General features: G+C 39.5%; 2 protein-coding genes across 2 annotated transcripts; both read left to right on the forward strand.

The window, feature by feature from the left end:
- The first annotated feature begins 1,187 nt into the window (after positions 1-1,187).
- On the forward strand, positions 1,188-23,374 carry LOC109937025 (V-set and immunoglobulin domain-containing protein 1). The gene is made up of 6 exons (XM_048605307.1): positions 1,188-1,250; positions 6,408-6,606; positions 14,289-14,444; positions 14,589-14,708; positions 16,703-16,841; positions 18,033-23,374. The coding sequence occupies exons 1-6, from the start codon at positions 1,188-1,190 to the stop codon at positions 18,274-18,276; spliced, it is 921 nt and encodes a 306-aa protein (XP_048461264.1). The 3' UTR covers positions 18,277-23,374.
- A 2,615-nt stretch (positions 23,375-25,989) lies between these two features.
- LOC109937027 (uncharacterized protein C21orf140 homolog) lies at positions 25,990-26,802 on the forward strand. The gene has a single exon (XM_020535645.1). It carries the CDS (start codon positions 25,990-25,992, stop codon positions 26,800-26,802), a length of 813 nt encoding a protein of 270 aa, XP_020391234.1.
- The last annotated feature ends 594 nt before the right edge of the window (positions 26,803-27,396 follow it).

A 27,396-nucleotide genomic window follows, 5' to 3' on the forward strand; every position in this document is an offset into this window, starting at 1 on the left:
TTCTGAAGGGTCTAGGCCCGAAACGTCAGCTTTCCTGCTTCTCTGATGTTGCTTGGCCTGCCGTGTTCATCCAGCTCTACACCTTGTTATCTCAGATTCTCCAGCATCTGCAGTTCGTACTATCTCTGAAACATTCCAGATGAAGTCTGTCCAAAGATTGGTACAACTGAAGCATCACTTTCTTACCATTGAATTCCAACATCCCAGGATAATACCCAATATTCCATAAAGCACTTTTAGTTACATTTTACACTAGTGATTTATATTTCCGACTGCTAAATCCCTTTGTTCTTACATGATTTTGCATATATCATAATTAACAAAATATTTCTTGCTTCAAAAGCATATCGTATCACACTTCCCCATATTGAGCTCCATCTGCTAGTGGATTTGCCTGTTCATTTAATTCGTAATTTTTTTTGCACCCAACCACGTACCTACACATACAATTCTATTCCTTCATCCCCTGTTTTTGTTACCATAATTTAACCTTCTAAACCCTAGTGTCAGTCTGGCACTTTAAACCCTCCTTTCTGAAATGCATTTCCTAAAGCCAGATGTGATGTGTCCAAACATTAATGGTGAAAAACTGAGGGTCCACAACAGGTACCTGGGGATTACCAATTACAAAACCCCTCAAATCAAAATAGTTGGTTTATGCCTGCTCTCAGCACCCTGCCTCCAAATCTGTTTCTAACTCATACCTTCAGTTCCATATGCTGTCCCTTCTTTTAACAACAACTTGTGCAGATCCTTATCAGATGCCTTTTCCATGTCCACATCATTTCTTCTCTGCCTGCCATCCCATCTGAAATAAAGGCAAGATAGTTTCAACACTATAATCCAAAGGCACAATTACAAAAAAATTTGAAAAATTGTGATTAATTCATATGCAATTTCTTACCTGTTGCTTTTAATACCCGAGGTGAAAGCCATCAGGTCCTGGAGATTTGTTCATCTTAAATCCCACGTTATTGAGTTAGTGAGATCAAAACCAGTAAATAACCACTGCCAGTCAAGATTAATTCAAAGCAATAAAATGGTTTAAATCAATTTAAGTGGGATCTTCACCAGTATAGCATGACAGAATGTAAGCTTTTACGTAGTCAGCTATCCAACCAGCACATTTCTACCAAATCCAGCAGACCTCCTGTGCTACTGGTTACAAAGTGGATGAGAGCAGCGTGATGCACTGCCCCAAGACGGTTCACATGTTTGATAGACGAGGATTTTGTAGCTGGCAACACCAGGTAAGTTCTGTCTCTGTGCTAAGCACAGGCCACAGTGTAGATCAATGTAATTAAACAGCTCTCCATATCCTCCATTTTGAATGTTGAGTCCACAGGATGCAGTATGATAAGAGGTAGAAAGAAAAGTATCTTGGAGCAATAACATTTGCAAACATGTTTGTTGTACCATGAAAAGAAGCTCTCATCTCAAGCTTCATTTAAACTGTGCACCAACATAATAATTCTCTGAAATCACTTGTACATTTTTTTGGGAGGGTGAGAAGGTAGGATGGCATTTTATGATGGGGCATAAGGAAGCTACGAGGGGACATAGATGGGTTGATTGAGTATGAAAAACCTTAGCAGAAGTGGTTTAATGCAGGAAAGTGTGAGGTGAAAGGTGAAGTTGCCATAGGGCTGTTCTCTCATTGGAGAGAGGTGATAGTGGTGGTTTAATCTGAGGGTTACTACACCTCAGGTGAAGGAGAGGTTGAGAAGGTAGGACCCTCATAGTAACCTCAGCTGGTGCAGGAATTGAACCCATGCTGTTAGTACCTGTCTGCACCACAACTGAGTGTGAGGTTGTGTATTTTGCTAGGAAGAATCAAAGGCAGAATATTATTTAAATGGAGAACCATTCCGAAAAAAATTACAGCTTTGAGAGATCTGAATGTTCTTGTGTATGAAATTCAAAAAGGTTAGCATGCAAATGCAGCAAGTATTTAAAAATGCAAAAGTAATTTTGGCTTTTATTGCCAGGGGTTGGAGAGTAAAAATAGGAAACTCTTGTTACAACTGTACAGGGTGTTGCTGAGGAAGTAACCTTAGTTATATGTTGGCCCAGGAAGAGATTATCAGATTCTTATGACTGGATGTTAAAGCCACAGTTAAATTAAGTCCCATGGAGATGATAGAGAAGGAAAATTCTCTCTGATGTGATTACTTTAAAGTATGGTTTTATGATGACTTGGATTATATTTTTAACGTATGTATCAAAAACTTTATGTATGTATCAAAGTATGCTATGTGAAAACAGTTTGATTTATTCTATTTTGTCATAATTTCTTTTGTATAATAAACTTATGTTTTATTGTTAAAACCAAATTTGCAACATTGCATCTCAGTGAGAGACTACCTCACTGAAACCAAAGAAAATGATACACGAAGCGAGATTTCAGTCTGAGATCTGATTTGTACACTAATAACATCAGCTGGGATTATAACAATAAAAATTAGCCAAGTTTAGCTAACAATGAAATGCAAGTGCATGTAAATAAAGTAGCTACAGCTCACCAGCAATTTTCAGAACTTGTTGTTTTAGACCCTAAGAGAATAATCAGAAATGTATTTCTCAACTTTGGGAATCTGGTTTTCCATTTTTGCAAAAATTGCTTGATAGCACCCACACCACTCAAGGGAGTGTAAAGTCCACCCTTTACTTTGGAGTTCAAGGGCACTTCTGAGTTGCATGCTTCTGCCAGGTTACTTTGTGAAAGCCGGGACACACACACATATCATGGATCTGCACAGAATACATGTTATGGCTCTTAGATTTCTTTCTTAGTGCGCTTTTTGCTGACTTGGAGGCTTCCAGCTTAAGTCTCCTTTACATTGCTCTCTCAGTGCATACTCACTGACTTCAGTACTGAGTTACAGGTTGCCACTTCTGTGCAGCTCATATTGTTTTCTTAGTTCACAAGCCCCCACGGGCTACATTGCTTGTTAGTATAGAGAAGGGAGGCAGGTAGTTTGTCACAGTAGGGAGTACCAAACAGCCAAGGGGATGCACATGTACCACAGTACGCTATGTCAATTATATGCCAGCAATGTACATGGCAAAAACATTTCCTTCAAGCAAATGACCATGTGTAGAAATCAAAGGGGAGCATTCTTAATTGGTGAAAGGGGCACCACAGTCAGCCGGATGTACCACAACAGTCAGTCAAGGGACTCACCCTACTCCAGTCCAGGCCATTGGCCATGGTCGATCAGGCACTTTGTCCTACCAGAGTATGCAGATCTGACCTTGTAATCTGGAGATTTGGCCACAGTCAGTTCTGCAGGTCCAGTTTGGAATCAAGTAAATAGGTTCAAGGATTGATTATGCTGGAAATGGATGGAAGAGCTGTTAATGGTGATGCAGGAACAGGAGAGGTGATGAAGTAGCCACAATGAGTGAAAAGGAACCACAGATGCAGGCCGGTTTAACAGTTTGTTAAGAATGAGGTGAGTGAGAGCCATTGAGTGGACACGCTGCATGCAATAGTGAGAGGTGTGTGAAGTTGCAGAGTTAGAGTGAGTGATAGCCCAGTGTGAGGTGGCAGGCAGAGATCGTGTCACTTATCCTTGCAGAGTGCAGAAGATCATTATCCTTTCTTTCTGCACTGCTGAACTTCCCATTAAACTCAGGCTATTGCACTGACCTGGGCTACATTTGGGGTCCAGGCTGTCTGTGTCTGATGATGTTCCTGTAGCAAAAAGGACTACCTTCTCCTTTCCATGTTACACAGAGACCTCTAGGAAGCTGCCCATGAAACAACAAGCGAACTTTCAGCTCGGTGGTGTCCTTGGAGATAACTGTGAAGATCATTGGGGCAGTTCTTTGTTTCTAGTGCCTGAAGTAGTATGTTGTTAGGCTTTAAATATGACCCAAATGGCAGAATCCCAAAAGAAGCCTTCAGCAGAGAGGTCTTTCAGCTCTCCAGCTACATGATTCCCTGACAAAGGTTCCCAAGAGCTTGGTTACCTCAGTGATGATGGGCACAAGTGGAAGATTGAGTGAGAAAAGTCACTCCCAGCCCTGGCAGAGCAAGTGACTCAACAAAACACTTTAACTGAAACTGAGAAAATTTCACCTGAGTGGAACAAGGGACATTTCTATTTCTGATATTGGTATTTTGTGACTGTTGACTATGTGTCTGCTATTGCTGAATAAGGAACATTCTCTTTTCCGTTGATAATTGCCCAATTGGATGGGGCTGAGAGAATCTACTTTCAGTGTAGCTGGGGTAGAGAAGGAATTTTCATCTCACTGATCTGAACTGAGTTTATCCCATTCTCCTCAAGGTGACAGCCAAGTTCTTACCTGCTATTTTACTGGAAAGGCGAGGAGATTAAATTGTGCCTCTCTGATAGGCATATTTCTGCTCCTATGATGCTGCTTGGCCTGCTGTGTTCATCCAGCCCTGCACCTATGTGGTTTTTGACCTTTTAACCCTTAACTTTCAGGTTCCTCAAAGAGCTTATCTAATTATTGTTATTTTTTGATCACACATGGGAACGAATAAGCCTGTAAAGCCTCACTTATTTTGAATGGTTTCTTTATCTTCTTCGGAAGGAGGAGTGAAACAAAGTGCCTAGCACAACCCAAATGTGCAAACAATTATAACTTTACACAGCAAAAGGCAAATAGTGCTCTTATTAATTCAAATTCAAACAAAGAAATTCAGTATTCCACAGCTCTATGATCAGCCTTTTTATCACTCATTCTACATTAAATTTACAAATGATGACTACACTGAGGTGTATTACACGCAATTAAAATACAACACTGAATTCCTAACTGTTGGAAACATTTCCTCAACAGTTCAGATATTACCTTGCTTCTCCCTGTTTGCTGTTGAACTGATTTGTCTTTCACTGTCTGTTTTACTTCAGTGATTGTGTGTTCCTGAGGAGATGCGAATTATTAAAACCATGTGAAATGAGTGAAATGATCTAAACTGATTACTGACCTCAAGATGCTATAAGCAATATTTTTGTAGCTATCACCAAAACAATAAGCTGACTTAAAGTGCATGCATTAGTTAGCTCAGTTGGCTTGTTGATGGTTTGCAATGCAGAATACTCAACTATGTAGGTTCAATTCCTGTGCCAGTTAAGATTACCATTTCAACCTTGCCTCTCACCTGAGCTGTAGAGATCCTTAGGTTAAATTCACCACTGATTGCCTCTCTCTAAGGAGAGCACAAGCCTATAGCAATTTTGCCCTTTATAAAGTAACATTAAGTAATGTACTTGTCTAACGAAGGAAGTGAGTGATTGAATGCAGGACGATCCTGGAGTCAATCCATTTTTGTACTGAATTAACATTATGTCAACCAGAGATGTTCTAGGAAATTATGATTGGACTTGGTATCACTGATGAAAGTTTGATCAGGACTTCTTTGCTTGAACGTGAGTTGATTACTGCTGCTGTATGTCTATGTTTGGATGTTAGGAGAGGCCATTAAAAAAACACAAAGCACTGAGGTTATTTCTAGTAAGATAGAATTGCATAGCAGAGAGGTTTTTTAAAGTTGTATAGAACCTTGATTAGACCACACTTGGACTGTTGTATATTGTTCTGATCCCAGTGTTATAAGAATATAGTGACAGTGGCAAAGGCGCAAAATAGATTTCTAATCATGATGATAGAGCTGAGAGGTTATAATTATCAGGAAACATCAACCAGGCTAGGAATTCTTCTGGGAAAGCGAAGGTGAGAGATAACTTGAGTGAGGTGGAAGATTATGATTAGGTAAACATAGAAAAGGTATCTCCACTGGTGGTTAAGACCAGAATTAAGGACTAAAAAAGCCTGTGAGGGAACTCAGGTGAAGTTTTCTTTTAACTGTAAGATAGTGAGAATATTGTGACAGGTTAGGTGAAAGTTAAAGTCACTGTAGGGTTTCTCCCTCATTAGAGATAGAGAGACAACTGGTGGTGGTTTAAGATGAGGATCACCACACCTCAGACTATCATTCATAGTAATCTCACTCAGTGTAGGAATTGAACTCTGGCAGTCATTGGCTTCATTCTATATTACAAACCAGCTGTTCAACCAACTGAGCTAAACCAGCTCCAAATAAAAGCTGGCTAAATGTCAAGGAATCAATGGCTAGATAAAGAGAAATCAGTAGTAACCAAACAATGTAACAGAACTCTAAAGCCTGAATATTTTTAATTCCAGAATTAGTCCAATGCCAGAAATGGATTAAACATCTAAACCTCAGAACAGCAGTCCCCAGTATTTTTCTTGTTTTGTAATTGATCTTCATATGGTGCATTATTAAATTAGTGTTGTCTGTGCTGAATCAGGGGATAGTTTTGTGCTGGGAGGAAACAATCCTGAGTTTCTAACTAGTATTAATCCTGTGTCTTCCTATGTATTGTAACTTTGCCTGTTTTCATTTATAGATATATTATTCTGAAGGCAAACTGACGTACATAAGCAAAGAGTTCAAAGGCAGATTACTGGCTGCACAAACCCCAGGAAATGCATCTATTACCATCAAGAAGCTGCGTCCATCTGACACTGGGGATTATCTGTGTGAAGTTGATAATCCACCGGATTTCACAGGCACTAACATCAGATCAATAGTGCTCACAGTATTAGGTAGCTCATCAGTCACCTGTATAATTTTCTTGTCACCATTTTTCATTCAATTTTCAACTCTGCGGTCATCAAATTGATTTTTCTTAAAAATGTGTTCATAGTGTGTGGCCATCCTCATTCCCAGTTTGCTCTGAGTCTGGAGTGACATATAGGCCAGAGCAGGTAAAAAATGGCTGATTTCATTTCCCCTAAACAATATGAGTGAACCAGCTGGGTTTTTGTGACGTTCATAAGGCTTACTTAGTTGCTGTTAGACTAGCCAGATTTGTTTTTTTTAAATTCACATGTCACTATCTGCCATTATAGGAGTTGAACCCATGTCTGCAGACCATTAGTTAGGGCTGCGAATCACTAGCCCAATTGCAGTACTATTGTGCTACATACTAGAACCTGTCCTGCCTCTGTTATCCCACACCTACACCCAACTTGTGAGTGAGTGTATTGAATCAGCAAGGATTCCTCACATCTCTGGAGGGAGTGGTTCATTACATCTATGACTTCAGCAGGGGAGTGGACTGTGAAACAAGGCTGGGAGATGTACAATAGGCAGCTGATATGTCCACTCTCCATAATAGTGCATTGCTCTGCTGAGAAAAACTGCACAATGTGCTTTCTCTCACAGTTCAATGCTGTCCTGGAGGAAGATTAAACATTTCAGGGTAATTTAGCAGTCTATATGCACCCTGAAACATTGAAAGGTTACCAATGATGGAAGAGTCAAAAGGAAACTCCTCAGAATTCCTCCCAACCTGTTGGCTATCATGAACCTCACTGCACAACATTCAGATGAGATACACTGACTGAAGCCTGAAGAGATTTAGCGCCACGTGATATTGGTGTACTGACTCACTCCCTACTGGTGTTTTCTTAAGGTCAGTAGGACAGCTGGTGTGTAGATAGTTGAAGTGAGAATCACCCAAAGATATCAAGCATAAAGTCAGATAGATAATGAGACATGTATTCAGCAAAACAAAAAGTCAAAAACTGCAAAAATAGCAAGGACCACATCTCCTTTGCAGTAAGCAGAGGGTGCTTGTCAGATTACCATCAGAATGTTAAACAATTAAATAAAATCCAAAGCAGTGTTCATTCATCCCATAGGCAGATTTGAATGAGATTCTCCCTGGCCTCTTGCCCTCACTGATGTATTTCTGAAGAAGGGTCCTGACCCGAAACATCATCTTTCCTGCTCCTCTGATGCTGCCTGACCTGCTGCGTTCCTTCAGCTCCACACTGTGTTATCTCTGACTCCAGTATTGATAGTTCTTACTATCTCCTTGCTCTGTCATGCTGTCTTGGATGGCTCCCCTGTCAATGTTGTGATTCTCACCTTCATCCTCTAAAACTTTCTGCTTCCAGGCAAGGGCCTTTTCACAGCTCCGATTGTGAGGACCACAGCTTGCAACAATGATGTAGGATATCCTTTTCAGGCGATACTGCAAGGCTCCACCAGGACAATATAGACATTGAAACTTTATTTTTAGGAGGCCTATGGTCTGTCCACAATGGACCTCATGGAAGCATAGGCAGCATTGAATCTACATTCTGTGTCACTTTGCGGTTTTGTCAAAGTAACATGAGCCATGTTTGGAGGCTGCCTCCTGTAGCCTTTCCTGCATGGGTTAAGGACCTCGGAAGGACTCAGCAAGCTATGAGTATGTAAAAGTGATGACAGCACCCAGGATATCTGGTGCAGACCTCCATGATTTAGCATTTGTGGCCACAGGTTATTAAACATTGGTAGAATGGAAGCTTTTTCTTTTGATAAATTTAGCAAGTTGTTGCTTGGGCACTGTCAAAGCAACAGGGTGCAGTCAAGAGCACACTGCACCTGGGGGAAGACAGCAATGGAGGCGAATCCCACAGGCTGAGCTGCTTGACTCTCCTCATCATAGGAGAAGGATATGATGAGCTGCAATCTAGAGAAAATGACTTCAATCACAGGGGTATTTATGGGTTGAAGCTTGGGAGATGCTGCATGGAACTCCAGTTGCTCCTTGAAATGAGCTGCTGGCTTAAAAATTCGGGAATGCTGATAGGATTGCCTTGCAGTACTTATGAGTGCAGGTGCTACTCCAGGTTGGTGAGAGTGACCTGGGACACCTTTAATCAGTCCCTGCACTCTCTTTCAGGCCATTGAAGAAAATGACAGTGAGGCCTGTAGATTTGGGGTCTTCACATTCTCTGCCACCTCTGTGATGGATCTACACCTGCTATGTCTTTCTCTCAAGGTTATGCAACAGCTGCTGAAAGTTGCTCTTCTTACTTGGCTTATTGATGAAGTTTTAATCGCTGAGTCCTTCTACATTGTCTTCAGAGTTGCATCAGGGCCACAAGGGCTTCAGCCATGGAAACAATCACTAAGTGAGATCCATGAGCAGATCATCCCTGGGAACTGTTAGAAAGATAATTCACTTTTATTGAAGGAACGCACGTGCCCTCACATCCATCACATGTCACAGCATGACATGAAGGCTTTCCAAGGTACTCACTGTCATACCTCGATAAGGGCCATTGAGGTATATCACTTTATCCAATGCATTTTTCACAACCAAAGTTTGCATGCTATTTTGGGAGTAGAATTCTGCCAGCAAGCCACCTTGCCCACAACCCCTCCCCACAAAAAAGCAACGCTGCCTTACATATCACAGACCATGCCCTTCAGAATTGCAGTTCAGTGTGTGAAAGTGGCGACTGTGAAGCATTGTCTCTCATTGTGAAGTATTGGATGTGTTTGTGAAACAGAAAATTTAGGTGGCACTTTTAAGTGCCTCTATCTCATTGTATTTGCCTAGCTGACATAGCAAGGAGGCAGTTAGTACATGCAATGTAATGGTTATGATTGCTTGACGCCATCATATTTAATCCACATTCTTGGATAATGAATGATCAGCCAATGAAATACAAATTGAAACTAGGTGGGTGGCATTATTGAATCAATGGAGGCATGATTACTGAGATTAGCCATATCCAAAAGTTATACTCCATTCCCCAAAGAAAAAAGTAACTTAATCTGTGAGTAAGAGTCACTGGACTTGAAATGTTAATTTTGCTCTCTCTCCACAGGTGCAGCCAGGCCTGCTGAGTTTCTCCAGTCACTTCTGTTTTTGTTTAAGTAACGTACTCTGCTTGTTTTGTATGCACCGCCAGTCATCTTGTGTAGTTATTGTGTAGTTATCTCCTGATACGACATGACAAGGTTTCAATTTTGTTTTATCATGAATAACTTGCAAGCTCTGGCTGTGACATATAAATTACTCCCTTCTCTCATGTCCCTTTTTGTATTGCTGTCCCTGTGATCCCTATGACCTTCGAGCTTTCCCCTTTTTTCACTGTGCTCCTTTACATTACTCCTAATTTCCCCACTTAACTCACAGAGCCCATGATGTTTTACATGTCCTTGTTGGCCCCAGGTAGAAACCAGAGACCCTGTGACCTGTTTGAACCTTGCTTTCCAGATTTTCACCCTTAACCCTTGATCCTCTTACCAATCAAGAACTCGTCTATCTTGGTCTTAAGTATACTCAATGACTTGGTCTCTATGGCTTTCCCAGGACTCACTGCACTTTCCCTGATAAATACCCTATTATTGAGCAAAACACCAGGGAAGATTGTGACTCACCTCCTGGACAGCCCTGGCTGAACACAATTCCAGGCCCTGGTTTAATGTCTCTATAGAACCCTGATTATCCTTCCTGTAATCCCTAGATTTGCTGCACTTCGTTGCGCTTGCAAAAGGCACACCTCAAGCCTCAATTTGTGCATAGGAACACACACCCTGATCTTCAAAGTAAAGTGCTGGAGAGTTGAAGTGGTAGATGAGTTGTAAGGAAATAAGGTCAATGGAAAAATTTTGAAGTCACTGTTTAAGGGTTGAGGAGAAAATTGCAAAAACATTGCAAGAACATGGGGAAGGCATGGTGGCTCAATGATTAGCACTGCTGCCTCACAGTGCCAGGGACCCAGGTTCAATTCCACCCTCAGGCAACTGTCTGTGTGGAGTTTGCACATTCTCCCTGTGTTTGCGTGGGTTTCCTCTGGGTGCTTTGGTTTCCTCCCACAGTCCAAAAATGTGCAGGCTAGGTAGTTTGGCTATGCTAAATTGTCCATAGCATTGAGGGATGTGTAGATTAGGTGGGTTATAGGGGGTTGTGTCTGGGTGGGATGCTCTGAGGGTTGGTGTGGACTTGTTGGGCCAAAGGGCCTGTTTCCACAGTGTAGGGATTCTATGAATTATAACACACCATGTACAATTCTTTAGGTTGGTAGGATTTGTGGTCTATCCAGGCCTCTGAGTATTCTGTAAGTTTCAATCAGATCCCCCACCCCCCGCATCCTTCTAAACTCTATCAAGTATCATTTGACAAGCCCTTCATCCCCAGGGATCATTCTAGTAAACCTCCTCTGGCCCAAGGGCAGCACATCCTTCCTTAGATACAGGGCCCAAAAATGTTCACAATATTCCAAATGCAGTCTGACCAGAGCCTTATACAGCCTCAGCAGTACATCTCTACTCTTGTATTCTAGCCCTCTTGAAATAAATGCCAACATTGCATTTGCCTTCTTAACTGCCAATGAATCTACCTGTTAACCTTAAGAGATTCCTGAACTCAGGCTCCCAAGTCCCTTTGTGCTTCAGATTTCTGAAGCTATTCCTCATTTAGAAAATAGTCAATGTCTAGACCAAAGTGCATAATCTCACACTTTCTCACATTGTATTCCATCTGCCATTTCTTTTCCCACTCTCTTAGCCTGTCTAAGTCCTTCTGCAGCCTCCTGTCCCTCCACCTATCTTTATGTCGTCTGCTAACTTAGCAACAATGCTCTCAGTTAATTCATCCAGTTTGTTAATGTACAACATGAATAGATGTGGTCTCAACATTGACTCCTTCAGAACTCCACTGGTCACCAGCTGCCATCCTGAAGAAAACTTCCTTATCCCCACTCTGTGCCTTCTGCCAGTCAATTAATCATCCATCCATGCCAGCACCTTGCTCCTAACACCATCGGCTCTTATCTTATTCAGCAGTCTCCTGTGCAGCATCTTGTCAAAGGTAATAGATCATGTCCACTGGCTCTCCTTTGTCTAAATTGCTCCTCAAATAATTCCAAAAGATTTGCTAGGCATGACCGTCTCTTCACAAAGCCCTATTTTACTATGCACTTCCAAGTACACTGCAATCTCATCCTTAATGGTGGACTTTAAAATCTTACCAATGACCGAGGTCAGGCTATTCGGCTTATAGTTTCCTGTCTTCTGCCTCCCTCGCTTCTTATACAGGGGTGTTACATTATCTGTTCTCCAGTCCTTTAGGACCTTCCCTGATTCCTGAAAGCTCATCACTATTGCCTCCACAATCTCCTTAGCTATCTCCTTCAGAAGTCCAGACCTTGCATTTCCCCAGCATGTTCTCCTTAGTGATGGCTATTACAATCACCTCTGAACTCCAAGCTGCTGGTAAAAACGGAAAGAACTGCGGATGCTTAAATCAGGAACAAAAACAGAAGTTGCTGGAAAAGCTCAGCAGGTCTGGCGGCATCTGTGAAGTAAAAATCAGAGTTAACGTTTCGGGTCCGGTGGCTCTCCCTCAGAACTGAGCATTCTGAGCATTTTGTCCCACTGATTGATAATGTCTGATTGAGCATTCTGAGCAAGCCACCGGACCCGAAACATTAACTCTGATTTATTTCTTCACAGATGCTGCCAGACCTGCTGAGCTTCTAGCAACTTCTGTTTTTGTTTCTAAGCTGCTGGTATCTTCCACAATTTAGATTGATACAAAGGACCTATTCAGTTCCTCTGCCATATCTTTGTTTCCCATTTCTACTTCTCCAACCTCATTTTCCAGCCATCCAATGTCCACTTTTGGCTGTCTCACCTTTTATATATCTAAAAAACTCTGCAATCTTCTTTTTTATTACTTGCGAGCTTACTCTAATATTTCATCCTCTTCTCCCTTTTTGCTTTTTTAGTTACCTCCTGCTGGTTTTTAAATCCCCAGACTTCCCACTAATTGTTACCATATTGTATGCTTTTTTTTTGCTTTTATGTTGTCCCTGACTTCCCCTGTCAGCCATAGTTGCCTCATCCTCCCCTTAGTAAATTTCTTCTTCCATGGGATGAATTTCTGCCGTGCCTCCTGAATTCCCTCCAGAAACTCCTGCAGTTGCTGCTTCAGAGTCTTCCCTGCCAGTCCCATCCCCCCTCCAATCAACTCTGGCCAGCTCCTCCCTCATGTCTTTGTAGTTACCTTTACTCAATTGTACTACTGTTTGTAATCTGATTCCAGCTTCTCCCTCTCAAACTGCAGGGTGAATTCTATCACATTATTTTCACTACCCTCGAGGAGTTCCTTCACCTTAAACTTCCAAATTAAGTCTTTGTTATTACACATCACCAAATCCAGGATTGCTTGTTCCCTAGTGGGCTCTACCATTAGCTGCTTCAAAAAAAGAACCATCTCATAGGTATTCTACAAATTCCTTTTCTTGGAATCCACTATTAAACTGGTTTTCCCAGGCCACTCCTTAATCTACAACCCTTAGCTCCTAGGCCCCAACAATCTAACTCATGAAATCCAAGCTTTCTTATTCAGCATTTTGGCAATTTGTATTCTATGGCCTGGAGTCTTGAAAATGACTATTTGTAGTGTTTTTGTCCCACTGATTGATAATGTCTGGTCCAGAACATCTAGCAACTTCAAATATAATGTAATTTAGTTAGAACATTAGTATAAACTTAATACTTGGCTCTTGAGATTCATTGACATACATCTAAACAACCCTTGAAGACTACTAACTTGGAAAGACCTGGTTGAGGTTTCACTATTTTCCGGTATATATTTCCTAATCAACCTTTCAGAGATGTTATTGTACAGCTCTGGAGCAAGTGAGACTTGAACCAGGGACATTACTGCTGTGCCATAAGGGCACCTTCGGTATTTTTGTCCTGGAGATATTTTTAGTCAACCTGCTCCGATGTGCTAAGACACAACTCTGGAGGAGGTGAGAGTTGATCTAAGATCATCTAGTTCAGAGGTAGGGACACTACCACTGTACCATAAGAGCTCTCCTCAGTTTCCTCTACTCGTGATTCCTAAATTTCCCTCTCTACCTTGCCAATTCTATAATCTTGTTATCACTATCTCTGGTCTCCAAATGTCGCTGTCAATTGCTCTGCCCTTTTATGTATATTTAATGAATAAAGAGAATAAACTATAAATAGTGTTTGTGTTGAAGATTCTAATAGATTTGCCCGAGTTCTCTCTCTCTCTAGATGGAAAAGGCAATGTGGCTGACTGCAGTTTTGAGCAGCGAAGAACTCAGAGGAAGAAAACTTGCCTATTTCCATTTATAAAGATTTTCAATTGCTCCTTGTTCCTGATGACAATTACATCAGGAAGCAGAAATTATATTTTTAAAAACTTTGTAAAAAGTATTCTTTGATGCTTAAATTTAATTCATGCATTATTTAAATTACTATGGAGAGATAATTCTTTCCTGCTAAACTCTCACAAGTAGGTCATCACTCTCATTGAGAGTGAAACACAAATTAATAAACAAGAGTCTGCAGAACAATTTCACACCCAACAAAAAAATTTGGTAACTTGAAATGTTCTATCATTTGCCTCAATAATCTTCCTTCAATGCATTTCAGTTAAAGTACTTTAATTTTGTTACAGTTCCACCCTCAAAGCCAAAGTGTGGTATTACAGCCCATCCTGCGAAGACTAATGCAGCAATATTATCCTGTCATTCTGACCAAGGAGTACCAACTCCAAGTTATCACTGGGTGGAAATTGTAAACAATGTTCATCAAAATATTTCTGGCTACTCTGGTAAGAATCAAAAACAAAGTGTTTTCAATACTCAACAGTATAGTAGCTAAGTTACAGTTTATTTCTTTCAGATTTTCCCATTTATTTGTTCCATGATTAGTCTTTTCACTCATTTCCTCACCATTTATTTTGTTTACCTTTCAGACCCAAGAACTGGACTGATGACCATTTCAAATGTTTCACAACATGAACATGGTGTTTACCAATGCACGGCATCTAATAATTTGGGAAACGAGACATGTACAATCGATTTGTCAACACTCTGTAAGCATACTTAAGCCCTTGTTAAACGTGAGCATATAGAATGAATGGGAAAGCTTGTTAATATGATCATTGTTAATAAGAATAGAAACTGTAATGATTGTAACAAGGTTAGCCAGGTGGCCCTCATAGAATATGAGGTCCCTGATTGGGGATGTTAATCTGGTCCAATCAGGGAGTCCTGGCTGATAGATATAAACAGGAGTGTCAGAGGTTCTGTTCACTCTGAGAGCTGGCTCTGAGGGAGCTGGATCACTGTCAAGGACTCTCCACGTGTAACTAAATGTTGACTTGGTGATGGGATACCAGCCTGTGTGGTATTATCTCAGAACCAATTTCAATGAGCAGTAGAGTAGTGCAGATTAGTAAAAGCAAAACATTTAAGACCAAAGCAGAAATTTGATGTCAACTTTTAATAGCAAGTTTTGAGATGCAATGTTGTAATCCAGATGCAAAAGTTGCATTATGGATTTTTCATAGCTAGACTTTATTTGTTGCACTATATATGTACATTAGCATATTGAGGTTATGCGCGAAAGAAGAGCGACAGCTTACACTAGAAGTAAAGGGAGAAATGTGCCAGATTGATTTGTGGGATTGAGAGAAATGAAGAATGAATCCGATGAGACGTATTTCAACCTCAATGGATTGGAGGAGTCAACTTTAACTGAGATGAGAAGGACAGTGGAGAAAAGGAGGAGAATTGTGAGAAGAGAGAATGCCACAGTGAATTGGGATTAGCTGTACAATCATCAATGAGAGTGTTAGAAGTAGGAGAATGACTACTGAGATAACTTTTGGGAAACTTATGGTTTGTGAAAATCTAAATGTCAAATCACCATTTTAAAACAATTGTGAAGTATAAGGATACCACGTTAAGTTACTAACAGTGGGAAATTGGTTCGTTCAGTTGGCTGGACAGCTGGTTTATAATGAAAAGTGGTACCTACAGCATCAGCTCAATTTCTGCACCAGCTGAGGTTACCATGAAGTGTTCTCTTTCTCAGACTCTCCACTCACCTGAGGTATAGTGACCCTCAGGTCCACCAGTCATGTCTCTCTCTCCCTGTCTCTCTCTCTGTCTCTCTCTCCCTGTCCCTTCCTCTAATGGGAGAGCAGCCCTATGCCCTGGTAAGACGACAATGACTCTTGCATATTTAACACTTTCTGGGAAACCGTTTCTTTACACCTCTAATTTCATGCCATTAATATTTGAATTTTTTCTCTTCAAGCTTTTATGTATTATCTTTTCTTCCTGCAATACAATTCTTCCTGCAAAAATACAGAACGTTGAGTTTTCTTATAGTTTAGTATTCTGCTACTTCACTTCAAATATCATAAGATTGCAATCTTGAGTTGCCACTGTTTGTGAGGCATTTTCAAATCAAAGCATTAGAATTTTCTAGCTAGTTTTCTAGGCTATGTAAGAGTGACCATTTGGTATTACTGAACTTGAGTATTGCTGAGAAATAATACACATTTTGTCAAAGCTTTTTGCCTTGCACTCATCAGAACAATTCACAAGTATTACTAAAGTAAAGAGAAAATAACATTTATAATGCATCAGAAGAATGTACTGATTTGTTGACAAGTGGATTCTGATTTGCTGCCATTGAGAAAACACAAGTTAGATGATGATTGACAATCAAGTGCCAAGCTTTGTTCAAGTTTTATACCAGGCAGATTGACTCTAATTGGTCAAGGCATGCCCTGAGAAATGAACAACAAAATAGGTGTCATTTATTTTGTGTATCTGAAACCGGTGCAATCTGTTTGCAAAGAACAATGTCCAGTCAACTAATATATATAACGTCTAGTATGTGCAAGTGTGCGACACTGTGAATCCAACTCCCAATCCTGAACTAGCTGTCAGCATAATGTTTCACACATTCTGGATTTATACCTAATGTTGGTTGCATCAAACATCTGCCAGTGGCTTAATAGGATCAAATTATTTACTGACTCTCTTTATCCTCATTTTCTTCTTTTTGCTGTAGCTTCTGAGAGCGATCACATTATAGGAGCCATAATTGGGGCAGTACTGGCAGCAATTGTGATTGGAGCTATTGTCTGGGTAATTACAAAGAAGGCAAAGAAGAAGGCAAAGAAAAATGTGGGGAACGATACTGAATTTCAGTGAGTGTTATTTTCAATTTTTTATTCATAATGTTTCAAACTTCAAATTGCAGGAAGGCTTTTTTTCACCTGTGTTTTGTTATTTGTTATCAACTCAATAACAAAAAGAGAGGAAAGCATTTGATTTTATCCTCTCTTAGGAACATGCATCCGTACAGTACCTGAATGTTTGATTATTTCTGAACATCCCACAAACAGTCCCCATCTGGGCCGAGTTAGTTGCTTACAACCAGATAACTTTCAGGCCTTAATACCCACCTGAGATCAAATAGGGCAAGGAAAACATAGATTCATTATCACCAAGATTGAGACCACGCTTTCAACTGCCTCTGCTACCTTTCTCGCTATTTCTGGCCACCTCAATCAAATATCCCTTTTCTCCCCGTAATCCCCTGCCATATTTTTGAATTTGCATCTTTCTCTAGCTTCTTTCCTATCTCCACTCGTGCCCTGTCTGCGAGGATCATTTCCATGAAACTATATTTCTTGACCTTGACCATATTCCCATGAAACTGCTGACCGTAAAACTTTCTTAGTCCCCATTTTAGCTGAAACAATCAGCAGTTCTCTCAAGAACATCATCTAGAACCACAGTATTGGTTTCAAAAGTACTTTGGTAATACTCAGCGCTACATGATCATCAACCCTGTCAACCTCTCCACTATCTCGGAAACTATCACTGAAATATCAGTCTGCTTGTCTGCCATCCAGTACAAGATTCGTAGTAATTTGCTCCAGCTAATTATAGGGAAGACTAAAGGCAGTTTCTTCAGTCCTGCAATAAAATTTGTTCCCTAGCCTTCAACTTTGTCTCCTTATCCATGAAGTATTTGAAGCTAAAATAGACTGTTAACCAGCTTGGTATATCTTATGCTCAGTTGAGCTTCTGACTTCATATTCGTCCCATCATGAAGGCTGAATACTTCTACCTCTGTAATATTGCCCATGGTCCCACAGCATGCTGACATTCTCTGGTTAGGCTCCTACTTGTTGATAATGATCTGGCCAAGAACCTGAGGCTAGCTACTTCCAACAGGGCTGTATTCCAGACACAATTAATACTATAAGCCAGGACAGAAATTAATAAACTTAGGGATAAGCAAGTTTGTCAATTTTCATTTCTCATTTATATAGAAAATGCATATGGCTATAGAGAACATCATAATTGTTCATTATTTCTGTTTTCTCAAGGGTGAAGCAAGAAGCTAGGAAAACATCTACTACATATGCAACTGTCCCTACTGATGATGCCTCAGCAGCAACAACAAATGAGACTGCTGCTCAGTTGTCAGAGGTAGACCATAGCAGGATGGAGGCATCTGAGGTACACAGGCATCCAACTGAAACTCCACTTTTGAGTGAAAATGCTATTCCCTCTGGCACTGAAAAAGCACCAAATGAAGAGACTGATGGAGTTAGAACACATGCTGTCTAGTTCACCCATTTTGCCAAACCAGTATAACTACCAGCAGTGTCAGAATCTGAAGTCATATACATTGATGTATTTTTACACGCAACATATTCTATTATAATACACATCTACTATTGGCAATGACTCGGTGACAATAAACTGATTTTCCATAATTATTGCAATTGCAATTGCAATTACTATGTCCAGGCCAAATAACTAAAATCACCATTAAAGTCAAAGTTAATATTGTGTAACATCGTCCCAGGTATATTTTGTTGTGCATAAAGTTTACATTTATAAACTTTCCCAAAATAATAAAACAATTTTTATTTTACTTTGCACACAGGGCAAATTATACACACCCAAAAATCCTCTTTAAACATAAGTGCCAGATATCCTAACATCCGTATGATTCACATGCCACCTGACATTTCCAGACCAATGACTAAAACATAATAATAGTGTTGCAATTCCAATTTTACATTTGACTAATGCACAGAGTGAGTGGTGGGATCATGCAGTCACCTCAGCATTTCTCAACCAAGGAGGGGAAAATTAATCCAAATAACTGCTTCTCACCATTGCCCGTAAAGATGAGTTTTGATATCAAGTAAAAAATTGATTGGAATTGGCTAAAATTCCTTTGTTGAATAATTTGTTAACATTCACTAACAAGATTTATACATAAAGAATGTTTACTTCAGTGAGTCATGTAGATATAGAGAAATTGCTAGTTGGCGTTTTAAGATTTGTGCCCTTGGTTAAGTAGGAAAACCAGAAGTGGTATATTTGTCCATAATTTTTATTACAGAAAATTACCTCCACAACAGTGGAAAGTGTTCCTGAATATGGAATTAATGTTATTTTAGGCGAATCATTTAAAAAAGGTAGTTCAACTGCTAAAGAAAAAAAAAAGCGGTTTAAGGAAAGAATATCAAAATTGGATTCGAATAGTATGTCCATGTGGCAAACATGATGACTGAGGTGCCTTTTCTATGCTGAAATGTTATTGCTTATCAAATTTATTTAATCATAACTTACTGCATTTCAAAATCAATATCATGTTGAAAATACTTTGATAATAGACTAACTAATGTAAGTTAAAAACTGTAGTAGCCCTTGGTGACTCCCTTTAAAACTAAATTAATCAAATTTAAAGCCTAAGAAGCTTACAAACTGCTAATACTGGATATTTTGTTCAGTATTCAGTATTGATTAGTATTTTCATACAAATACAGAAAAATGTAATTGTTGCCAATGTAATTTTTCAAAAGTAAAAGGGTTTTATGTAAAATTGTCTAGGGTTTAAAGATCTAAAATGCATACAAAATCATATAATAATAATTTTACAAACCTACTTCCAGGTGTTAACTCTTGTGACACAGACTAAAGTGATTTTTGAAAAGTGTGTGTTGAAAATAAATAATATACCTATCTTAACTTTTATAATAGATATCGTATTAGCTTAGCTACGTGTCTGTACCTTTGCAGATTTTATAAACTTTCTTAAATAATGCACTGACTCCATGGGGAAAAATGTGTTACATCTGTGGTTTTAATCATGCCATACAGATTACATTGATTCTCTGTGTGGCACTTAGGAACAGGAGTAAGCCTTTCAACCCATTGAGCCTGCAACACCATCTAATGTGAACATGCTTGATTGAATACTTCAATACCTTTTACTTATTATGTTCACATAACCCTTTCCACAATGGTGATGGGAAATCTATCCATCTTTATCTTAAACATATTCAAAGATTCAGCTTCCACAGACTGATAGGGTAGAGAATTCCAAAGATTCACAACCTCCTGGCAATTGGCAAAGATCTTCATGAGGAAAGCTGTGCAGCATGAGGGAACAGGCAGGACAATGAGGTTGAGGATTATTAGATCAGCAATGATCTCATTGAACGGTGGCGCAAGCTCAATAGCCCGAATGGCCTACTCCTGCTTCTATGTTTAACAGTCTTGCAGTCTTGTAGCACGTTAGGTAGAGTCCCACAGTGTTGTCTGCCCCTGGGAATTAGGCATCCTCTGCGCAGTACCACTTCATGAATTAAATTCTCCCTCTATCATTATATATGGCACTTGTACAGATAGACACACTGATACAAGAGCAGAAGTAGAGTAACCTGTGAATGTTTAAGTGGAAAACGGGAAATGTTTAAAGCCTGAGAAGTGCTGTTAACATGAGATGATACATAGAAGTTATTCAAATAGAGCTAGACATTTAGAAGACACAGGGAATGAGCAATTAATTGATGTCATGGTATGGGTTCATGAGGGGTACAGCAGGCAAGAAATGGAAATAGGAAAGTCTAGTATAATGAAACATAGTCATGTTATTAAGATTATATAAAACAAACACAGAATGGTGGTTCATTTCTAGAAGGCTAATATTGAAAAGCAAAAAACCTATATAGAAAATTGGTTAGACCAGGAGCACTGTAAACATTTCTGGTCTCCATATTGAGATATAGAGATATGTGGAAGGAACAATAATGATTTACGAGAATGACACCATAAAAGACTTAATAGTAGTGGCCGAACAGACTGGGGCCTTTTTCTGTAGAAAAAAGAAAACTGAGTGATAATCTGATTATGGCCTTTAAAATTTCGAAAGGGTTTGATAGATTTAAAGTAGAGAAGATATTTCCACTCGTGGACAAGACCAGAACTCGGTGCTATAAATTTATGATAGTCAGTGAAAAGATCCAGGAAATCTTGTGGTATAATGGGTAGCCTTTAAACCAAAAGCTCTGAGTTCAAGTCCCAATTCAGGCCTTGTTGACCATGGAAGGAGAATACAAGGCATTTCTGAACAGAGCGATAATTAACCTGCTATTTCTTCCAACTTATCTATGGCAGACAGTAATGGGAGAGATTCATGGTCAGCCATGCCTGATGCAAAGTGGTACCATTCAAACAGTAAACATGTATCTCTCTCTGAAGTAGGAAGTCGTGGACTATGGCTAACTACAGACTGTTTGGCATATAAATCAAACAGGAATTCAAGAGAAATATTTTTATTCAGACAGTGGTTAGAATGTGAAACTCATCACCATATGCAATAAATGGGGGAAATATCGTGAATGCATTTAAGGGGAAGCTATATAAACACACAAAGAAGAAAGAATAGGAAAAATTCTGATGGGGTTAGATGACTGTAGAAAATAAACACCAACATAAGACTTCTTGGGATGTATATTCTGCTCCTGTTCTGTAAATGCCATATATTTCTAAGACGGAGTCCAGAATCTTGAAGATAGAGAATATATACTGTTACAAAGGATGCAAATTGAATTGCCAGCACATTATTGCAATTGAGGGCTCCTACCTCACATGACAACTGATCTTCCCCTACCCATGAAATACCAATATAACTATGTTGATGATGTGATGTAAAAGCAGGAAGTGCTGGAGAAGCTCAACAGGTCTGGACGCATCTGGGGAGCGAGAAGAAGAGGTAACATTTCAAGCTCAAGAAGAGTTCCGAAGAAGAGACATACTGGACTCGAAATGTTAAGCCTGTTTCTCTCTCCATAGGTGCTGCTAGACCTGTTGAGGTTCTCTAACACTTTCTGCTTTTCTTTCAGATTTCCTGCATCTGCTCTAATTTGCTTTAATCTGATGAGGTGTCATTTGTGTAGCAGCATTTCTGGGGCAACATGAGACAGGTGACTGCTTGGAAGGCAATATCAGTTTGTTAATAGTTCAATCTGCACCCTCAGTTTCAGCTTCTTTTCTCCTCCCCTTAAGGTACTATATTCTATTTTACTTTCCTGGCTTTTCCTGATTCCATTTTATATCGGCAATGTACTTACACGATTCAAGGTGTTCGTAAGTTCTCTGCCTTATATGTATTTTTAATATATTTTTATGCTTTGCACTATTGTTTATTGTTCATATTATTGCAGGCTTTTAAAGACATCCAGTTTTCCACTCAAACAGGTTATCCTGTTTTATGTCTGCTATTGTCTATTTCTGGCCTTTCCTTCGTTTTGCCTTTTCCCAATACTTTCCTTGGCAATAGAAATGTAAAATTGTCTTTTCCCTCCAAAGTTTCTAATTGACCTGTTGGATTGTTTCCAACATTTTGTTTCTGATTTCCAGCAATTTGTTTTCTACTTTCTGTTTATAACTAACAAACAGCATTTTGGTTATGAATTTACAACATATTATTATCAAATTGTTTACTGTCTAGGTATGGGACAGAGATTTGTCTGACAAAAGATAGCCATGACTTGTTTTTTGTAATTGATTAGTTGCTTGTATTGCCATTAGGATTCTTTAATCAACTATGTTATACTTTATAATTCTATAGAGAGCAGGCCGAAATTAACATTTTAATAAAGGAGGAGACTTTAAATAAAACATTTAGTTTTAATTTCAGCAATGTGTGATTTCATTTCTTCCTATCAGCGTAATTAATTGCAGTATTCATGCCATTGATAACTTTTAGGCTTGGATGTTGAACTGAGATGATCAGGTATTTGACATAAAAGTTGCTGTGGATTGGAATTTTTCTGTACAGAGCAGCGAATTATATTTTCATAGAAATTGAACAAAGTGGTGAATGTGCTGAAATTTTGCCTATCAACCTTTGGAGTGGGTGGTAGTATATGGTCTAACTTAGCAGTAGTGACGGTGAAACCATTAGCATTCATTGCTATCACTCCACTAAAACTGATGGCAACTCCTGAATCACAAATGCGCATATCATCCTGGAATTCCATCAGTTGTTGCCAGTGATTCTATACTTTTCCAAAGGATGTGCAGCTAAGTGCTGAGGCATTACACCCCTCCATACAGTACTCATGTAGATCATTAGAATTATCAAATATTTCCACTCGTATGCTGTTAATATTACTATAAAAGTTCCTGAAAATGTTACACTTTGTTGAAGTAGGTGTAACTTGTAATATACTTATGACCACCCTCACTGGCACTGAAGAGTTAACTTTATAATTGTGGAATGTCAAAATTTTCTAATGATTTTAAAAATCCATTTTGTGTTTAAATTTCCTTTTTAAAATTTGCCTTTATTTGAACTTCTAGCTTTATGCGTGTCATTTATTCATGCTGTCTGAAAATGTTAATTAAAAGTGAATTATTTTAACTGCTTTTAACTTCCTCATTTATTGTACGTGATTAGCTGTCTACCTCCTTTCTGACATCACTGCTGTCATACACCAACTCTCTTTGTGTCAGATTTAATCTATCCTCCACAAATGGAAAATCACCCTGCAGAGATTGTTGGATCTTTGATGGCAGCTTTCTTTGAGACCAACGGGGAACATTTAGTACCTAACTGCTGACCACAAAGCATGTTTAAAATATTTTGTGATGTAATCAAAATCATATGACATAATATTACACGTGAAAGTTGAGTGTTTCAGGGAGTATAAGCATAGCCAACATTAAGCCAGAAGACTTTTGGTAACTTTTGTTGTGCTTTTGTTTTTTTTTGTATTTCTATAAGTATCTTGAAAAATACCTGAAAAACTTTCTTACTGGAGAGAACACCAGAATTCCTGGTGAAGATTAAAGGACCCTGTTAGAACTGTTCAGTTATGCTCTACTCATTTTCCTTTGAAAACTGCAATTCATGTCCTATAACAGTTGTATATTCAACTTGTATATCTGAAAGACTTCCAGTCCGTTTTGTGAGGTTGTGGTGGACTCCCCTTTTAAGGTATTTCCAGCATTTGATTTCAGGCAGACTATTAAGTTCCTAACATACTTCTAATTGCTGTTTGCCTTTTTTCAGATGAAAAATCAGGCAGCCACTGATCAAACTTATGTTCCTTCCAAACCCATATGTACTCTATATCCTGCCATAAGCCTGTTCCAAAATTTATTTTATCTGATGTTGTAGACTTGCTCGCTGAGCTGGTGTGTTTGATTGCAGATGTTTCATCACCCTGCTGGGTAACATCACCAGTGTGCTTCCGGTGAAGTGTCAGTGTTCTGTCCCACTTGTTAATTATATACCTCGGTTTCATAGAATCCCTACAGTGTGGGAACAGGCCCTTTGGCCCAACAAGTCCACGCCAACCCTTGGAGCATCCCACCCAAACCCATCCCCCTATAACTCACCTAATTTACAGACTCCTGAACACTACGGGCAATTTAACATAGCCAATCCAGCTAACTTGCACATCTTTGGACTGTGGGAGGGAACTGGAGTACCCGGAGGAAACCCACACAGACATGGGGAGAATGTGCAAACTCCACACTGGCAGTCGCCCGAGGGTGGAATTGAACCCGGGTCCCTGGCACTGTGAGGCAGCAGTGCTAACCACTGAGCCACCATGCTGGTTGGAATGCCAGGCCTCCAGGAATTTCTTGGCATGTCTCTGTTTGGCTTGTTCTGTAGAGGATGTAACCACAACAAGAAGACACAGCACGGCCAGACACACTACACACCCCACCGTACATCAGAGACATATCAGAGATGACCACAAGACTACTCAGACCCCTCGGTATCAGGGTAGCCCACAAACCAACCACCCTGCAACCGCTACTGACGAACGTAAAGGATCCCATACCCACAACCATCAAAACTAACATAATATACAAAATAGCATGCAAGGACATAGGCCAGACTGGAAGAAAACTGATAATAAGGATACACAAACACTAATTAGCCGCCAAGAGACGCGACCGATTCTCACTGGTCTCAATACACATGGACAAAGAATGACACGAATTTGACTGAGACAACACATCCATAATAGCATGAGCCAAACAAAGACAGGCCAGAGAATTCCTGGAGGCCTGGTATTCCAACAGGAACTCCATCAACAAACACATTGAACTGGACCCAGCATATGAACCACTGAAAAACAGAACTGGAAGTGATGCCAACCACCCCAGCAAACCGAGGAATTTAAATAACAAGTGGGACAGAACACCAACTCTTCACCAGAGGCACACTGACTATGTTACCTAGCAGGACGATGAAACGTCTACAATCAAACACACGGCTCGGCGAGCAAGTCTACAACCTCATCCACAACCCGAGCTATTCAGCTTCTCAAAACTTTATATTTTATCAGCTGACGGAGGACAATAATGAAAACCAAAACTTGTTTTCCCTTGTACCTAAATGGAATTGGCTGGTACTGTCAATCTATTCTCATTCAATCTAATTTCAAGATTATTTACATTTCCAGATGACATTTAAGAGAAATGGATATTTGGTGGGGAGTTTATCACTTCTTTTGTTTTGTTTTACAGTTTTCAAAACTATTCAGAACTGGTCTTCTATAAATGATACATTTTTAATTCTGGATCATTGTCACATAGGTTAACAAATTCATTAGAGTTATGTATTTTGGGGTCAAAAAATCTGACACATTCAGCTACTGCGACGTTACTATTGAATCCAATTAATCATATATTTACTTCCCTTTTCCAACTTTTCTTCCTTTCTTTACATTGCACATTTCTGGTGAGAAGTTGGGCTAATGATATGCCCCAGGTATCAGGCAATGAGAGGCTAGGAGGTGGATGTATGAGAGCTTTTTTGATTTCTTCTCCTGATGCAAAATCATGTTAAGTCATTACTATCTATTGAGATGTCATGCAAATGTCATCCCATGCATTATGTTGTCATGAGCAATCCCTCTCATCCACTGTAATCACAAATAAAATTACTCCATCTGTTGAGTGATGGTAGCTTTTCCCTCAATTAGTAAATTTTAAGAGAATTATCCTGCATGGAACAAAATGCAAATTTTCACTAAAATACTTCTAAGATCTAAAATGTACTCAAATGAAATTAGTAGCACAAGGAGACACCGATGCTTGCAATACTTGAAGACATTGAGAAATTTTCAGAATGATGGACTTTACACAGTTTATTTGGGTGAAACACATATTTCTGAAAATCTGATAACAGGTGACATCTTCTGCAGTATAGTCAAATCCAAGTCCCCATCAGAAGGATTGACTCTGATCCACGCTGGGGGAGTTAGAGGATGGGTTCCTTGGAAATACAGGGTCTTCTTCCAATCAAGAGAACAGTGGACATCTCCAAAGAATGTAGGTATTAAAGAAGAGCTTTTTAAAGAATTATGCCATGTGCTCAGCAAGTCCTATGGAAAATGCACAGTGGTGATCAAACCAAAACAGTGGGTTATTTCTTTCGGATTGAAGCACCATACAGATGACTCATCAGAAATTCTACTACAGAAACCAGAGGTCATCCAGAATGTACCCTTACAGTCTTCATCGACTATTCAAATAGCTAATATTTCTTGCTGCCCTAAAATTGCTCAAAGTTATGGCCATGAGCTTTTGTACTTTCCTCCCAGTTACCCTCATCTTAGTCCTTTAGAATCAGCCTGGTCTTCACTCAAATGGGCTATAATCAAACACAGGAAAGATTATACTGATACAGCTTTTCCAAATATAAGTGACTACCAGTGTATCCGCTTAAAGGCTCTGATTGAAAATAGCATCGAAGGAGTAACGCCATACAAGTGGAAAACAGCTTTCGGGAGAGTCAAGAAGTGGGAAAATCGTTACCTTTACAGCTAAACTTAGTCATATCCCTCACATTTGAGAGCTGCTAATAAATATAAGTGGAATATTTGGAGCTGTTATTTTTAACTGCTTTAGACAGGTTTTAAGAAAAATATTTTTTTCATTTTTAAAATTCACTGATACTATTGCATCCCCCCACCTAAAGAAGGTAGAATTCACATCAGCATCAAGGGTTCCATAACTGAAGAGAAATGTTTTGTAGGACATTACACAGAATCTTCTTAACCAATTAATTTTCTAAGTTTCCCCCTTGGTCAACTTCTGATTTTTCATTCTGAGCTTTGGCCCTTTAAACCCCATTAATTTCTGTAAAATCCATAGGATCTCACTAAAACTCAATAGTGTTGACTTTCATCAATCTCAGCCTGCACTCTGGTATAAGGGCCACATTTGCATTTCCAAGTTATCCTCATTGACTTTTATTCCTTCACCTTCTGTCTCAACTAGAAGTGAAAAGCAAAATCTTCCTAGCCCCTGAACAATGTGGACATTGGCAAGTCAGTTGGGAAAATAGGCTGAGATTGGCAGAAACATGATTCTCAAGGTCGAGAGCAAAACTTCCAATTCTCCAACCAGGTTGTGAATGGT

This window comes from Rhincodon typus, chromosome 14 (genome assembly GCF_021869965.1).
Source record: "Rhincodon typus isolate 14 chromosome 14, sRhiTyp1.1, whole genome shotgun sequence".
Taxonomy (NCBI): Eukaryota; Metazoa; Chordata; class Chondrichthyes; order Orectolobiformes; family Rhincodontidae; genus Rhincodon; species Rhincodon typus.

What these genes read in the sequence shown, in the direction of transcription:
- LOC109937025 (XM_048605307.1), top strand. Translation starts at nt 1,188, where the DNA reads ATGCACTGCCCCAAGACGGTTCACATGTTTGATAGACGAGGATTTTGT. An exon ending in TTTGTAGCTGGCAACACCAG is followed by an intron (nt 1,251 to 6,407) that starts GTAAGTTCTGTC and finishes TTTCATTTATAG; the next exon opens with ATATATTATTCTGAAGGCAA. An exon ending in AATCGATTTGTCAACACTCT is followed by an intron (nt 14,709 to 16,702) that starts GTAAGCATACTT and finishes TTTTTGCTGTAG; the next exon opens with CTTCTGAGAGCGATCACATT.
- LOC109937027 (XM_020535645.1), top strand. Translation starts at nt 25,990, where the DNA reads ATGCAAATTTTCACTAAAATACTTCTAAGATCTAAAATGTACTCAAAT.